This window comes from Physcomitrium patens, chromosome 19 (genome assembly GCF_059467195.1).
Source record: "Physcomitrium patens ecotype Gransden chromosome 19, ASM5946719v1, whole genome shotgun sequence".
Lineage (NCBI taxonomy): Eukaryota > Viridiplantae > Streptophyta > Bryopsida > Funariales > Funariaceae > Physcomitrium > Physcomitrium patens.
In genome coordinates, this window is record NC_143428.1 from 1,809,117 (window position 1) to 1,825,802 (window position 16,686).

A 16,686-nucleotide genomic window follows, 5' to 3' on the forward strand; every position below is an offset into this window, starting at 1 on the left:
CCATGCGTCGACTCAACAAACACCATTCTTTTCCAACTATGGGTATCATCCGAAGCTTGATTTATTGAGTTCGTCAATAAATAACAATCCAGCAGCTGAAGGATTTACGAAGCAACTATCAGAGCTTCAAACTATGTTGAAGCTTCAATTACAATCCGCTCAAGAATCCTATAAGACGTCTGCAGATAGATTTCGGAATCTAGCACCTACTTTCAAAGTTGGAGACAAAACCTGGCTTCTTCGACAAAATATCAAGACCAAGCGACCATGTAATAAGTTGGACTATCGAAGATTGGGACCATTTATCATCCAGAAGCAAATTAATCCAGTGGCATACCGGCTGGAGTTACCGGCTTCTATGAAGGTACATCCAGTCTTTCATGTTTCTCTGTTGGAACCTTATCGAGAGTCATCTTTTCCTGGAAGAGTGCAATGTCCGCCACCTAGTATTGAAATCGAGAACCACGAAGAATACGAGGTTGAAAAGGTATTGGATTCACGGCGAAAGTGGAGAAAGTTAGAATATTTTGTTCATTGGTGCGGCTATGACATTAATGAGCGAACGTGGGAGCCAGCTGAAAATCTTACGAATGCGCCACAAAAGGTACAGGAGTTTCATCAACGACATCCCGATAAACCTAAATCAATTTGATGATAGCTTCTTTCTGAAGCTTGTTCTCCCAACAATATAAGAAAAGGGGAGAGCACCAGCAAAATTCATAGTTGATGCAGTTATTTTCTCCAAGATAGATCGTAGTTTGGTCTTTTGATATGGATAGCCAAGAGATAGATACTATGCCAGTCAGAGTATCGCAATCGAGTAGCTCACGAAGGCGACTCCGAGATGAAGAACTACATGTACCACGACGACGACGGAGGATACCGAGTAACCGATCACTGGTGATCGTATTTGACATCGAGCCTGTTTACGATGGTCAACCAGAAGGCATGTTTGCAGGACAATTTCACAATGAGGACACGGAAGTTCATGCTTGGTCAGAAGTCGAAGGCGTGGGCCACTACCGTTGGCTTCAAGGGTCGATGAACCACTTGCCTCGTGAACAACAGTTGGAGTTCATAGCAGAAGTTATGCGACAGATCTTCATTTTCTTGCGTTAGTACTGATCAACAATATTGCTTCTCAGAGACCTCGAAGCTAAAGGAGGGGGTGATGTTAGGGACATATTCCTTAGAACTTTCTAGAGAGAAGTTTCTAGAACCTTTTCGAAAACAAGCCTCTGGAACCTTCTAGAAGAGAAGCCTCTGGAACTTTTTAGAGAGAAGTTTCTAGAAGCTTCTAGAAAGGAAGTCTCTGGAACCTTCTAGAAGAGAAGTTTCTAGAAGCTTCTAGAAAGGAATCCCCTGGAACTTTCTAGAAGCTTCCTAGTTAATAGAAGTAGCTCGAGAAGTTTCTAGAACCTTCTAGAAAGGAAGCCTCTGGAACCTTCTAGAAGCTTCCTAGTTAATAGAAGTAACTCGAGAAGCTTCCTAAGTAGGAGTATATATAGGGATCGAGGCTGAAGAGTTCTTCAGTCTCGACAACACATCTCTTGGAGTTCTAGCTCACCTTTCTGGTGTTGTTCTTGTACTCATCTGTTTGATCTAGTTCTGCCACTTCTTCTTGAACTTCTTGTTAGATTTCAAGTCTGTATTTTGTGTCCGTGACACATAACTCCTAGTTAAAAGTATATATGGAAGCAAGAATAAAGCCTTCTTCACTCTTATCAATGCCTTTTTAGTTCTTAGACTTGTTCTAAGACTTTCTAATCTACTTGTCTTTAGCAATAGCCATTCTAATTTAATACTATATCATCTTTGAGTGACTTTCTAATTCTTTTGAATGATAAAAGAATGTATTAATGATTTCTTTCTTTAAGGTTCATATCCTTGATAATATCTATTTTTTTTGAATGACATACAAGTCTTTTAAGGTTTTCATGTCTTTGACATCTTAAAGTATTCATGGCATATGTGATATATTGTATTATGATTTTTTTTTTCCTATTAAATACTCGAATTTTGTTTTGTCAATTAAATTGAATTGAAAGCAACAATGTATATTGCTTTCTAAACTCTATTGATACAATTGGCCTCAAAATTTTGTTGGATTGCTTTCATAACATAACATTTATATTTCAATTATCAAGTGTTTTATTTTAAGTCTTTAGTAGTAATCTCTCTTTTTTCTTGGATCTCACAAAGTTTGCATTGTAATTAGATATTTGATATTATGAATTTTTTGTTGTAATACATGGTTTCATTGTAGAATATTTCTAATGCTACAACTCGTTTTTAGGTAATGTAGAAGCTAATTCTATGGATAATAATTATTATTTGGACTATTTTTAATATAATTAAGATACCTTTTAATAATTCTTGTAGTTGATCAATGATACATAGGTACTTGTATATGGTGCATTGTTGCTTCTCAATCCTAATCCTTAAGGGGAAAATTTTTGCAATTCAATCTACTCTATCTTGTTAGCAATATTCTAAGACCTTGTTTGCCTCAAATAGCTAAGTGACATATTTTTTGTTGTATTCAAAAAAAATCATGAGCTAATGTGTTGCATTAGCAAGCATAATTATTTATTGCTTAATCACATCTTACTAAAGATAAGTCATTGTGAATTGAATTTTGTATAGTGGTTTGTTGTGGACAACAACAACTTATATAATTTTTTATTTATTTGCTTTTGGTTGAACCACAATCTCTATGCCTTGCTTATACTGGTTGTAAGTTTATTGCAATTCTTCACAAACTTCAACCAATTATCCTAGTTATAGCAATGCATTGGTTTTTTGATATTGTATAAGATAATAATTGATGTATGCAATAAAAAATGGGTCAATATAATTAATTGTGTTTGGATTGCTAAAGAGATGCCAAATTCTACATAGAGATGTTTGTTGACAATCAAGCTCCAATTGATGTTTTTGTTGTTATTTGCCATTAAATAAACTAACAAATAATCCTCTTGAGCATAATTGTAATTAGTGCAAAAAAAAATTATTCTCAAAATTCTCTATAAACATACAAATATAGACTCTAAATGTTTATTTTTATTTGGAATATGTCATATTCATAGTTGCCACATTCTACTCTTGCAAAATCCTTTCGCATATTTAAACATGGATCTTTACAGATTGTTTTGTCTTATAAAACTATTTCTTTGAACTTCCAACTAAAACAATTGGTGTAAATAACAAGGTGTATACTTTGTTTCAATTTCTTCAGTAATATTAGTAGAATATTCATTATTATTGTTTGTTTGTGCCATTTAGTTAATGAAGTTGTTATACCATTTGATGAATACATGGCTCCAAAGATAATCATAATACTTCAAAAGATTTGTAGCATTTGTCCAAGTATTTTTAATTCTAGCTTTTTATCCAAGTAATGCCTTATGAATATAGAAATAAGGTTGTATCTTTGAACTCAGTGACAAAGTTGTTGATTGTGTTGCAAAATCATCTTTTGACAAAAAATAAATAAACAAGGTAGGAGAACAAAAAATTGTAAATAAGATATCAACACTAAAGAGATCAAATAATGTGGAAGTGTGGTGAAGAGATGGTGTCAAAAGAGATTTGTATCAAGTGGATTTGAATGCACTCAAATTGAATTGCAAATAGAGGCACTATCAGTAGTACAAATATGACTACTAGATTTATGTGCACATCCATATCAAAGCAAATTTAGTAGAAAGTGGTTTGAAAGAGAGATGGTGTCTATGCCATCTAAACAAGTTGGAAATTGGTTGTTTTTTTGATTTGGAAATAGAGCTTTTAGACATCCAAACTTTGTTGATTATTAATAATTTTAAATATTTGTTATAATAGCACTGTCATTCATGTCGAACAAACCATCTTGTAAGTTAAAATCCGAGATTAATACCAAGATTATGTAAAAAATATGGTGTTGATGCATTCCAATTCTGTTCCCAAGATCGATTGTGATGGCATTCAAGGTGGAGGCAATTCTGAAGGTCCGAAAGTTGCTTTCGTACTGTCCAACGAACCGACACCCAGCTTACAGCTGATCTGAAATTGTAATTAAAATTATTGTTAGGGTGTGGTGTGTGTGAGTGTTTGCTGTGGATGGACTTCCCGTACCTGTAGACAGGACTGTATACTACAATTCTGTAAATGCAGGTAACTTCTTCACGTCAGATAATCCCCACTACAACACAATGTCATAAGCTGAAGCTTCGCTGTTGGTCTAGCTACTTGCTCACCCACCAGCGCTGCCCTCGCCATCTCAATACACTTGTGCCCAGTGTATTCGAGGGTCCATCTACCAGGACAACAGAAAATTGTCAGTTCTATCAATTGCCCTCATTTCAAATAATTTCGGTTTTTCACCATTGTTCTCGGGGCTTTCCTGTCGTTGTGACCAACAAAGTCACTTCATGTCGTTCTCTTCTTTCTCATCTGTAGTTGGACTAGCGGCCCCTGCCTTGGCAGATGCAGCAGTAACAGTGACTGCCATGACAATCAGTGCCTCAAACTCTTCCAACCTTTCCTTTTCAACAACTTCCTTCTGATCTTGGAAATAGTGTCCTCTATTACAATGTTATCTATTTTTGTGCGTCTTCGTCTCGTTTTGGATAGAGTGATCTCATTACTTGAACCCGTGACTGATGAAGACGCATCGTTAAATTTTTACCTTCGCCAACATCTCGATATCGTCCATAGTCACAATCAGTGCCACAACTCATTATAACTCTAGCTGGACCATCAGCTGAGCGGTCTCCGCAGTATCTTCCTGCAACATCTCCAGATGTCATTGTCAGAACCTCACTCTCTGGACTAGAGTTTTTTTGTCGGTAATCGAGACCCACGACGAGGAAAAACCTTGTCAAGCGCTGCAACTTACTGTTTTCCAAGTTGAACAACAGAAACTTCTTTTCGTGCAATATTAATACACAAAGAGTTGTAAAAGCAATTCGGGAATCATCGAAACCTTCGCTGCGAGATTTTAAACGCTGCGTTCACCTGTCAACACTTCATTTTTAAATGATATATAAAAAGGTTGGTAAATGTTTCACGATCATCTTGCTTGTGTGAACAAGGAGCTGTGATTGACTTGAATTTTCCCTACGAAATCACTACGAGGCATACCCGCAAAGTTAACCCAAACCTCGGAACAGGGCAACATAGAGTGTTGAAGCTGGTGAACTAAAATAAAATGTTATCAGGGATTCTTAATTTTTGATTTTATATTTACATATAAAAAAAAGACGTCCTGTACAATCACGTACAACAGTCAACCTCCCCAAATTACCTGATGCAAGGCATACGAGAAGGTGACTTGACTCAAGGTATAGAACAGAGAACAGTTACAGTCAAGAAAGAAGCATGTGTATACTTCAGAGGTATGACGTATACCTCTTCAACTTATCCTGACTGCTTCTGAATATTAGGCATGCATGTTTCAAATGCATCAACATTATATTTACGGGGGACTTGATGGGCTCCAGCAGGAAAGAGCAACTAGAATTGGTTCTGGAACTGCAAAAGTTGGCTCAGGAACATAAATAAATTTCAAGCACACCTTGAAAGCGACAGCAAACTCAAGATTTCACCAGAGACCCCTTGAGCGGTGTCGGACATTTGTTGCAAATCTGGTCACTTATCCGGATGCTCTAGGCGTCCGATTGCCACTCAATCCATATCAGTAGTTGGAAGGAGATGCAGGAGCAACACAGAAATAAGAAAACCCAGCCCGAAACCAGGAGAAATTCTTCTTCTCGCTTATATCCACTCAATTGTTCCCGTTTTGAAACTTTCATTGCAGATCTATGCACACAATCCCAGAATGAAAAGCGCATAACTTGAACAGCGGAGAACACATTTCTTCTCTACCTCAGTGGTTCGCTACATGAAGTTGATAAATTAAATCACAAACTTTTTGTCGCAAAATTCGCAAAATGTTACTATCACTAAATCTAAACGTTTCCTTCTACATTTCCATGCGTAATCACGTTAACCTCATTCTCCGATTATTATAAAAAAAAATTACTTGTAAATCTTAGAAGGTTCGTATTTACAAAACTCCACATTCCAGTTGTAGTGTGCACTTGATATCAAGAATACAGACAATTTTGGTATACTAACCTGAATTAGTGAATCGTCACATGCTTGAGATTCCATCTTTCCTTGCGCCAGCAAGCACAGCAAACGAGGAATACGAACCTAGACTGCAACCTCTACGCCTTCAACCAACAGGCCGCCTGACCCAAAGATGCAGCAGTATCAAGAGGAATGAATTCTGAAAGAACACCACAAAGCACAAGATATCAAAGAACAAGATGCGTCTGCCGAATTTCTTCTTCATTTTGCAAAGCCCAATTCGAACTATGCAAACCTGCAGAGTCTCGAGAGTTTTCGACAACTTCATGCGTTGCTGCAACGGATTCAAGCACGAAGCAAACCATTCTGTCGCATGTCCACCCTCCAGCTTTCTCCATTGATGACAATTCTGCAAAACCCACAAATACAAATGCGCTTGAACACCATCACTACTGCCTCCTCCCCATGGATTATTTCACTGTGTAGATTGTGCAACAACTGCTCCACCGGTAAGCTACCGCAATCAGTATACTGGCTCTCCAATGCAATCACATAATCTGCATCACTCAGACGGTAACAAAAAGTGGATTCGAGCCTGCTTTTCCTACTGATTATTGACAAGTGATTTACTGGCATTGGATTCACTGAAAATGTGTGGTTAAGCTTCAAATCTGAACCCTTAAAACCCACAAAGACTCGTGGGATTGCAGGACCACTCGACGTCAGATCAACTTGGAAACACTTCGCTGAGAAGAAAATCATGGAAAACTATCCCACCGTCATGCAATTTGTATGATACGAAGAAGTAACAAACATTTGGTGGCATTGTTAACGAAATATGAAAAAAGTTACAGCAACTTAATAACAAGACTATTGCCAAGGATAAAGTGTGTAGTAGATTGTAAGAGATTTAGGATATTACAAAAATCATAAATTTTTCTAGATAGTGTTAAAATATAGTTAATAATTATTTTTCATTGAAATAAATAATAGGCCTTTGCTATTTTCTCACCCTACTTCTGTTATTCTGACAGCCAAATACACGGTTAGGAATCGGAACTGTCTGGACCAGGAAACAAATCCCACACTATCCCCGATTCGATGTGACTTGGTGATTATGGCTTGCACTTGCTCCAATTCCCTTGCTAAGTTCATATAAAACTACAAAAAGAAATTGAAAATAAGTTAAATGATATAGAAGTCTTTAGGGTTATCCATTTTGTTTTGCTTGCTAAAAAGATTCAACAACTTTATTTTATAAGACCAACATAATAAACTTGAAAAATATTTAGTAGCACTTTATAATAGTGCAATGGTGTGATGTTTGAAACTAATTGGCAACATTTTTCATTTTTTAAAATTTTTTGTTACATAAATTTTCCATATTACAAAAAAAAAAAAAAAAAAAAAAAAAAAATTTATACCTACAGTATGTCATTTGTTGATGTTGTCTATTAAAGAAATATCAACAAATGTTTAAATATTTCTATTCGAAAAAATATTTAAAAAAGACAGATTTAATAAAGAAGATAAAATTAATAATAAAAATAATAATACAAGAAAAATTAAATTGAAAGAACAATTATCTAATTTTCAATGATTTTATATATAAATACAAGTAAATGAGATCATATAAAAATTATGATTTTCTTACTATTAAATTAATTTAATTCTTAGACATAAAGAATAATCCCTTATTTGACATTCATATTTTCCTAATGGGAGCTATTTTGTTGACAATACTTGATAAAGTTTGATGATAATTTTAAATTATCACAAATGCATTAGACTTGCTTTAAATTTGATTATGTTGGAAGTTACTAAACTATTGGAAGGAGTTGTTAAGATTCTTTAAATTTTTAGAAATTCCTTATTTAGATAAGATGTTTGTTCAGTTATATAAATTGATATATTAAAGATTTAAAATTTTCAAAATACAATAAATAATTTTTACTAAATAAATTAGAAATTTTGTAAGATTTAGTATTTATAAAAGTTTAAAAAGTTTAATTTAGGACAATGCAGATTACTCAAATTGATTAAATTTTATTTTATAAAATATTTAAAAATAATAATAATAAAATATTTATAAAAGACTTTACAATAGTAGATAGTAAAATATAATTCAAGTGTAATATGTATTCATTTTTTTTTAAAAAAAAAAAAAAAAAAAACTACTTATATTTTGAAGTATGCACATAAATATTATCTAAAAACTAATAAAATTATTAATAAAATAGATTTAAAGTGTACAGTTTATCATTAATTGAGGCCATCGTTGATTTTTAAATATTTTTTTAAAACTCATATGGTATCCTTTCAAATTTTCTTTAATAACTAAATACAAAAATAAACAAAATACTCTAAATTTTATGATTGACAATTTAAGAATATTACTAATTGTGAGTGTTATCTATACACATTATCAAGAACAAGTTACTTTCTCATAAACCAAGTAGTTTTATTGTATTGGATAGAATTAGCATAGTTAAAATATATTAACATAACATATATTAAAATAAAAATATTACTCTTTAAGGTGTATCTTTAAAAATAAAAAAATAAAAACTTAAAAGCATGAAACTATTAAATATCTGTGCGTATTTTGTAAAAATAAATTAATCCAATTCAAATATAAATTATTTAAAACATAAATAGATTTTTTAAAATTATTTTTCCTTTATATTAATAACCAGCATTTACAAATAAAAAATTTACTAATGTATAAAATATGTCCAAAGAATTCATTTAAAATATTTTTAAATACGTAAAATCTGTAAATTTATTTTTTAATTTAAATACATATACTATAATTTTATTGGTGTGTGTGTGTGTGTGTGTGTATATATATATATATATATATATATATATATAACTTATAATTTATCCTAGAACTTTAAATACTAAAATTTATTCTTTATAAATTAGAAAAATAAATTAAAATTTTAAACATACATGAAAAGATATTATAGGAAAATAATTTTAAAATTAACCAAAAATGACAAAATCCTCTGTAGAATTTTAGTACTAAAACTCATGTTATTTTTTAAATAATCATAAATAGATCGATAGAATATACTTAAAAAAAATTACATTGAATTTTTTAAATTAAATTTTAATTTCTTATATAGAAATAAAATTTAACAAAAAAAATTAGCTTAACTTGTTAAAATATGAATAAAAAAATAAATTATATTAACTTGTAATAAGTTAATCAACAGTGCATATATCTATATATATAAATATATATATATATATATAGATCATTATCTCTTAACTTTATTTATTACTATCTCAATTTTTATTTTTTATTTTTTTATAAAATAATTGTTATATTTCTAAATAAATAGATAAAATAAGAACAAAGTATTGTTTTACTCAACTGTATTAATTAAAATAATAATGCACAAGTGTTTGACATCTCATTTCAATGAAATATTTTTATAGTCTTCCAAATTTACAAAATCAAATAGTACAGTAGTGCTGTTTGTAGAAATAATTTTTTTATAAAATCAAAATTTCATCCAAAAATCTAGATTCAAAAGATGATCTACTCATACCATGTACAGTGTTGAGCTTTTAATAAGGATGAGGTAAAGAAAATAATGAGCAAAATGAGTTTAAAAATTAATTAGAAACAATTTACAGAGATGACTAATGTTTTAAAGGTATTTTTAAAATGATATATCTAATCCATAATAAAAAAATATTTAAATCATATTTTACTAAATTCAGTAAAATAATCTTATATTAGTTGATAAATAATTATGATTACAGTTCCACTCTTGTGTCACATCTAGATACTAATCTTTATGCCTACATTCTAACTCAATTCTTTAAAAATCTTACAAATAATTAAAAATAAATTTTTAAAAAATTAGTTATTTAAATATATAAGAATTTTACTTATGTTTTTTAGAATATATAAGGCCATTGTTCTTTGAATTTCAAAATATTCATTATTTAATACATAGATTACTTACATGTTATTATTTTCTTTTATACTATTTTTAAGACTTTTATACAAATGTATACATACCATTTATTTCTTAAGTTTACATGAATTCAAAATGGTTAGTAATAATTTATTATTCTTTTATGTATTTACACAATTTTCTACGTATATATTTATAAATAATTAATAAAAGAAAATGTATTTTTGGTTAAATAATTCTTTAAATTTTAATAAGATAAATCAAAAGCATTATTTTGTGTATGGGTATATGCATGTATATATATATATATATATATAGTCTCTAATCACATGCATTAAATTAATTTAATTTTTTTATAAAATATATATATATATATATATATATATATATATTTGATGTCATATATTAATTTAAAGTTTCTTAAAATAGATATAAAATTTTATTTTAAATTGTAACATATATATTATGACTACATTATTTTTTATTTTTTTCGAATATTTTTGTATCACATCAATTTGGTGCATAAAAGTTTTTAAAACCAAAGAATCATACATATTAATTTAAAACATAAAAAATCCTTAAAATATATATTTATCAAAGCATAATTACTTAAAAACAAATAAATTATTTATTTATATATATATATATATATAGTCATATATTCATATATATATTTAGATATATACGTTATTACAACTAATATATTATATAATTGATGGGAGAACAAAGTTCTTCCATCCTTATTGTCGTTGTTGTTGGCATGGTCATCTCTATTGTTGTCTTCATTAGGAGCTTCAAGGCTTGCATCATGGCCTTGCTACATTCTGATTTCATGAAGAAATTGTCCACATTCTTTTAATCTAGCCTTGAGTTTGTTCAAAACTTACAATATAAAGGTATCAACTTAGATTTAGTTACCATTGTTACTTCAATTCCTTAAATAACAGGATATTGCTTGTATATACTTTTATCAAGAAATTTTATTATTAAATTGAATTTTTCATTTTTCCTTCAGCCTATAGTATAATATCAAAGTTATAATTGTAAGACTCTTAGCATTTTGTAAGTGCTCTTACTTTTGTTCTTCTATGGTCTCAAGCTGGAATCTCAAAAAGATGTCAAAGAAGCTTACTTGAACTAGAAACAAGGAGATCAATGCTTTGATAACTCATCAATTAGGTTTAAGGCTATCTTCTAATGAAGAACCATCAAATTAAGAAGCCAAGATTGAAAATTACAATTTAGGAGATTTTTACTTTGGTAATTAGAGAGTCTACTTGAATGGATTCTATATTAGAAAAAAATATATAGTATTAACTTCAGTGGTAGTTATTATAATAATGCACAAAGAGGTCACTTACATTAACAATATGGAAATGATTTATTTTATCAACTTGAAAATAATTGGTATAATTGCATCTAACAACACTTCAATAAAGCATCTTATATATGTTGTAAGCCAAAAGTTGATAGAAAATAAATTGAAGGCTCTTATGAGCTGAATAAAAGAGATGGAGATCAAACTCTAAGAAGATAATTGTGAGCACCAAAAATGATTGACAATTGGCCAAGTTCATGATGTTGATAACAATCAAAACATAAAAGATAGTTAAAATTTCAATCATAATAGTAGGGATGAGAATCTTAGAGATAATGAAGGCTTGACATGATATGTGATTAATGCTTATATTTTTGAAGTCAATAATTTTGACACAAAAAAATCTCCAACTCCTTAATATTTAAATTAAAAGCTTCTATTTATATCACAAGTAATTTTTTAGTATTTTCATTGTTTTTTTCTAGTGAAATTCAAATTATCTCAATTGGAGGTCAAGGCTACAATATAAAATATATTTTTATTATAGCGATTTTCTTTTCAATCAATGAAATATAAACCATCTATTATGTTCCTATTTTCCTAGTATTAAAAATAATTTGCTCTATATTGGTCTTTTAACTAATAAAAATTGTATTTTTAAATTCTTAGCTAATAATTATATTATCAAAAAAGAATCATAAAAAAATTATAGTAGTTGCTTCAAGAGAGAGAAAGAAAAATAAAATAAAATAAAATAAAAATGCAAGTTGTATAAAAAGACAATTTCTAACTACTCTAAAGTCCATTTAAGTTCTGCTTCATAGATTTTGAACAATATGACCAACTATGGTTTACTATTGAATTTCTGGTATAAGAAGTTAGGCCATTATTATTTATAAGGACTTAAAAGAATGATAGAATTTGGTACAATAAAAGAACATCCAAATATTTCAAATATCAACTTATCTTGTGAGAGTTGTTTCAAAAGAAACATAGTTGCCAAAATGATTCCAAAGTTAGAACCTCAAAATCCATAGAGATTCTCGAATTAGTTTATATAGATGTTGCTAAATCTTTTAAAGAAAAATCATTAGGAAGAGTAATATTTGATAATTTATAAATGATTATTAAAAAAGACTTAGATATATTTTCTATCAAACAAAGATCAATGCTTTGATAAGTTTAGATTTTTTTCATAAAAAGATATATTAGCTTTCCAAACATAAAATCACTAATTATAAATCATATAATTAAAGAAATTTTAGTTCTTATATTTTTAATATTTATTGTGCTTAAAATGGTATCAAAAGATAAATCATTTGACCTTATACTTCCTATTATAATGGCATTGTTGAAAGAAAAATTTATCCTTTATTTGATATTTACTAATGTCTTTTTGCAAATAAAGATGTATTAAGTGAGTTATAGATAAAAGTCTTATGTATTTCATACTACATTATCAATTTAAAATCATTAAAGAAGTTACCATATAAAACTCCAAAAGATCTTTACAAAAATCAAATCCAACTTTTTTTGACTTCAAATATTTGAATCTTCTATTTATATTCATCACTCTAAGCTTAGACAAAATAAATTAGCTCTATATTACTATTCATGCTTATAACTTAGCTTTAATAATAACATCAAAGACTATGGGTGTTATGATCCCATCTTCAACAAAATCATCATGTTTAAAGATGTAAGATTTTTACAGTAAATTATAATGTCAACTCTATTGGAACCTTAATACGTAGTACCAGTATTAGTTAAATCTTCACTAAAAAAATTTAAGTCCAATCATCATCAATCTAAGTCTAATTCCTAACTTTGAATTATCTAGTTCAAAAGCAAGTAATTTATTTTCCATCCTACCAAAATTGATAGAATTATCACCATCTTTACCTACAATGTAAATTACACTTGCCTATTTGCTACTTGTTAAAATTTATTGTAAGACATTTTTCTTACATCACAACTTGCATCAAACCTTTATTAACAAATGCTATAAAAGCGATTAAAAATATACTATGATAATCATCTAGAAATAAAACAACATCAAAAACTCATGAAGATTTTATCAAATTAAACCTTCTAAAATTCTCTCTTGACATTTTGGAAGAAGGTAGAGAAGCAATCAGCTATAACCATGCCAAAAAAGATTCTAAATAGATTATTGCTATGAATTTTGATTTTTTTTTTTTTCTAAGAATAATACATGAGATTCAGTAGAGCTTCTAATAAGTGTGTTTGTAATTTTAGCCACGTGGATATTTAAAATCAAGCAAGGAATAGATGGTGCATGAAAAAAAAAAAGCAAAAAAAAAAAAAAAAAAAAAAAAAATCCCGTATTATTGCTTAAAGCTTTGAACATAAGCATGGCATAAATTTTTAAGAAACCTTTGTCTCTGTAGAAAGATGGAAGTCTATCAAAATAATTATTACACTTGCTGCTTATCATAATTGGCTACTATATTTTATAGATGTAATTACAGCACTTTTAAATAATAGTTTAGAAGAAGACATTCATATATTATTATTACATCACTATGCTAGATCAAAAATAAAATATTCTATTTGTAAACTCAAGTATTCTTTATATGTTTAGCCATTATTATTATAGAATACCTTAGAATTTTGTCCTCCTACACCCTTTTCTTTGATTTTTTTGTCTTTGGAAAGATACTAGAACTCCACTTGCTAATAAAAAAAATTATTAAGCTATAGTAAAAAAAACTTTACTATGTGACAAAGACTTGTACATATATTGTCTTTCCAACTTCTCTTCCAAGTTGGTATATGTATAGACCTCAAGACCTCCATCAACAAGTAGCTCTATGAATTGTTGATTATATCTATTACAATCCTTCATTTGGCTTGTGGTATCCTATGGGAGAAAAAACAACTTTAAGAATTTATGGATGCAAATTACAATAGTGACTTATATGATGGCATATCTACAAGTACGCCTTTATATTGTTCACCCTAGCTGCAGCCGTTTTATCTGAAAAAACAGTTAGTAATGCTACTTAGTATGAACTACTAGTGGCTGAAACTTTCGAGGACAGTATTGTTGCTGTGTATAGCATTCTCGAGCATTAGTTATGTCTCTTTGTAGATTTTGAGAGTATCTGTTGAGGGTTGTGTTTATAGGCGCTGCAACGAGTAGCGATCACTAGAATTACTGGAAGTGTTTTTTCAAGTAAAATTTGTGCAGTTGGAGGTTTACACTGGTATTGAACCACACTGAGGCTTGCTTAGCTATTGTGGTATATTTGGACCCTGAGGGAATTGTTTGTCGAGAGCTTTCTGGGTGTACATGATTGTGAGCACAATCTCTTCTGATACCGTTGGTACATCCCATGTATCGCCAGCACTCGAAGCAGTTTTTCTTTGCTCTATTAAGGTTCTGGACGTCTTGCTTTGTTTAACGAGCTCACCCCTCAGCTTGCTGAAGCTTCACAGGTGCTGTCTGCTCCTCTGCTCCTTTGTGTGAAGGATTTAATGTATGCAGAGGTTGAGGATTTCGATGGAAATGGAGCTTGCCGTAGCAGATCTGTTGAATCTTTTAGAATTATACAATGTTTCTGTCTCAACTCTTCAGTGCTACGTCCTTGGATTGAATCTACTTATCTGAAACTTCGCTATATTTTTGTTGTTGGCTACTGTGATTTAGCTCATGTGGCAGTTTTTTATTTTGTTTACACAATTTTGATGAAATTTTCAGTTTTCCAAAAATCATTACATGTAATTTGATGTGTAATTTGGGGTGACTTCGATATGCTAATATAATGTTTTTCAATCACAAAAGATCATCTTCTGTAATAATACATAAATTGGTCAAATACATAAACTATTATGTTTATGTTATTATAATTGAATTATAAAAAAAATCTTTTGAGTTGAACTTATTTATTTATGTGAACACTTATTTGTCTATATACATATTACTGAGGAAGATTCTTACTTTTCTTTATCAATAACATATTAAACCAAGTCATAGTAAAGAGCAATAAAATCTAAATAAATGCATGGATTTATTGATGGATATATAGATATTTTTATGGATAAATATAAACATATATAAAAAAATAAATAAAAAATAAAAACTTATCTTAATATATGAAGAAAAAAAGTTATAAAAGAGCAATATTTATACCAATAATAAAGAATGAAAAACAATACATGTACAATATCACTATATAATAAAATTTCTTTTCTAATTTCTATAGTTGTTTTAGAAGCATTGACAAACCATGCAAATTTATGACTTTGTAAATTGACAAAATTCTTGCAAGCACAAAATTGCATAATCTTATCTATAGTCTTAGATTTAGAAACCTTACTATAGTTTGTAGAAACATCTTATTTTAATTTTTACAATAAAAAAGTTTGATTTGAGACCTTAGAAATAATACAATTTTTGTCTATAGTTTAAACTTAGTATTTTACACAATTTAAAGAAGTAAAAGTGGACTTCATTCATGCATGCAATCCTTGTGTATGTATTCAATTCATTATAAATTACAAGAATTTTGCAAGAATTATTTTGTGTATAGAATTATACAGGGTTAATTTATGGTCTTTTATAAATATTGTAAAGAGCTATAAGAATATCAATCTAGTATTATTGTATATAAAATTACTATGTATGCAAAGAGATGATGAGCTTTAAAGCAATTACTAATTCAATTCAAATTTTTTCAAAACATTTAGAGCTAGTAGATTTAAGTAAAATAAATATTTTGGTGAGCAATAAAACACTTGTATTACATGCCACATAATAACATTGGTTATGGTCATGCAGATTTGGCACTAGAAAAAAAACAAATTACATATACGTGAATATATACATCTATATATATATATATATATATATATATATATAATAATTTAAATATATCTTTAAATAATTCTACATAACTTTGTATAATTTATTAATATGTAGATATGTAGTCATTTGAATAAAATAAAAAACATACAAACATACACTTCTAACTTTTATATATATATATATATGTATGTATGTATGTATGTATGTATGTATATGTATGTATGTATGTATATAAAATTATATTTAAATATTTCACCTTAAATAGAATATAATTTTATATTTATTCAAATATAAAAATTTCAATTGATATTTGAGATCAAGAATTTTATGAAGTTACAAAACCTTGTAATTAATAATTTATTTGAATTTTTTAAATTAGTTTTAAAATATTTTTGATACTTGAAAAATATCTATGTTATTATATTTTTGTATTAAATAAAAAAATATTACAAAATATACCAACACACACACACATACATACACACACACATATATATATATATATATATATATATAAGTTTGAAATT

At 28.9% G+C, this 16,686-nt stretch overlaps 1 protein-coding gene across 7 annotated transcripts; it reads right to left on the bottom strand.

Moving 5' to 3' along the window:
• Positions 1–3,981: 3,981 nt before the first annotated feature.
• On the bottom strand, positions 3,982–7,416 carry LOC112295913 (uncharacterized). Of its 7 annotated transcripts, none has more exons than XR_016498704.1 (4): positions 6,371–7,080; positions 6,121–6,274; positions 4,880–5,007; positions 3,982–4,768 (listed from the first exon to the last, which is right to left on the bottom strand). XR_016498704.1 is itself a non-coding variant. In XM_090244828.1 (2 exons), the coding sequence occupies exons 1-2, from the start codon at positions 6,471–6,473 to the stop codon at positions 6,213–6,215; spliced, it is 165 nt and encodes a 54-aa protein (XP_090100954.1). In that variant the 5' UTR covers positions 6,474–7,080; the 3' UTR covers positions 5,183–6,212. The 7 variants fall into 7 exon arrangements, 1 of the variants encoding a protein (XP_090100954.1); XR_016498705.1 differs by lacking the exons at positions 3,982–4,768; positions 4,880–5,007 and adding exons at positions 5,183–5,802; positions 7,088–7,416 and having other exon boundaries at positions 6,371–6,484; XR_016498701.1 differs by lacking the exon at positions 4,880–5,007 and having other exon boundaries at positions 6,121–6,236.
• Positions 7,417–16,686: the final 9,270 nt, after the last annotated feature.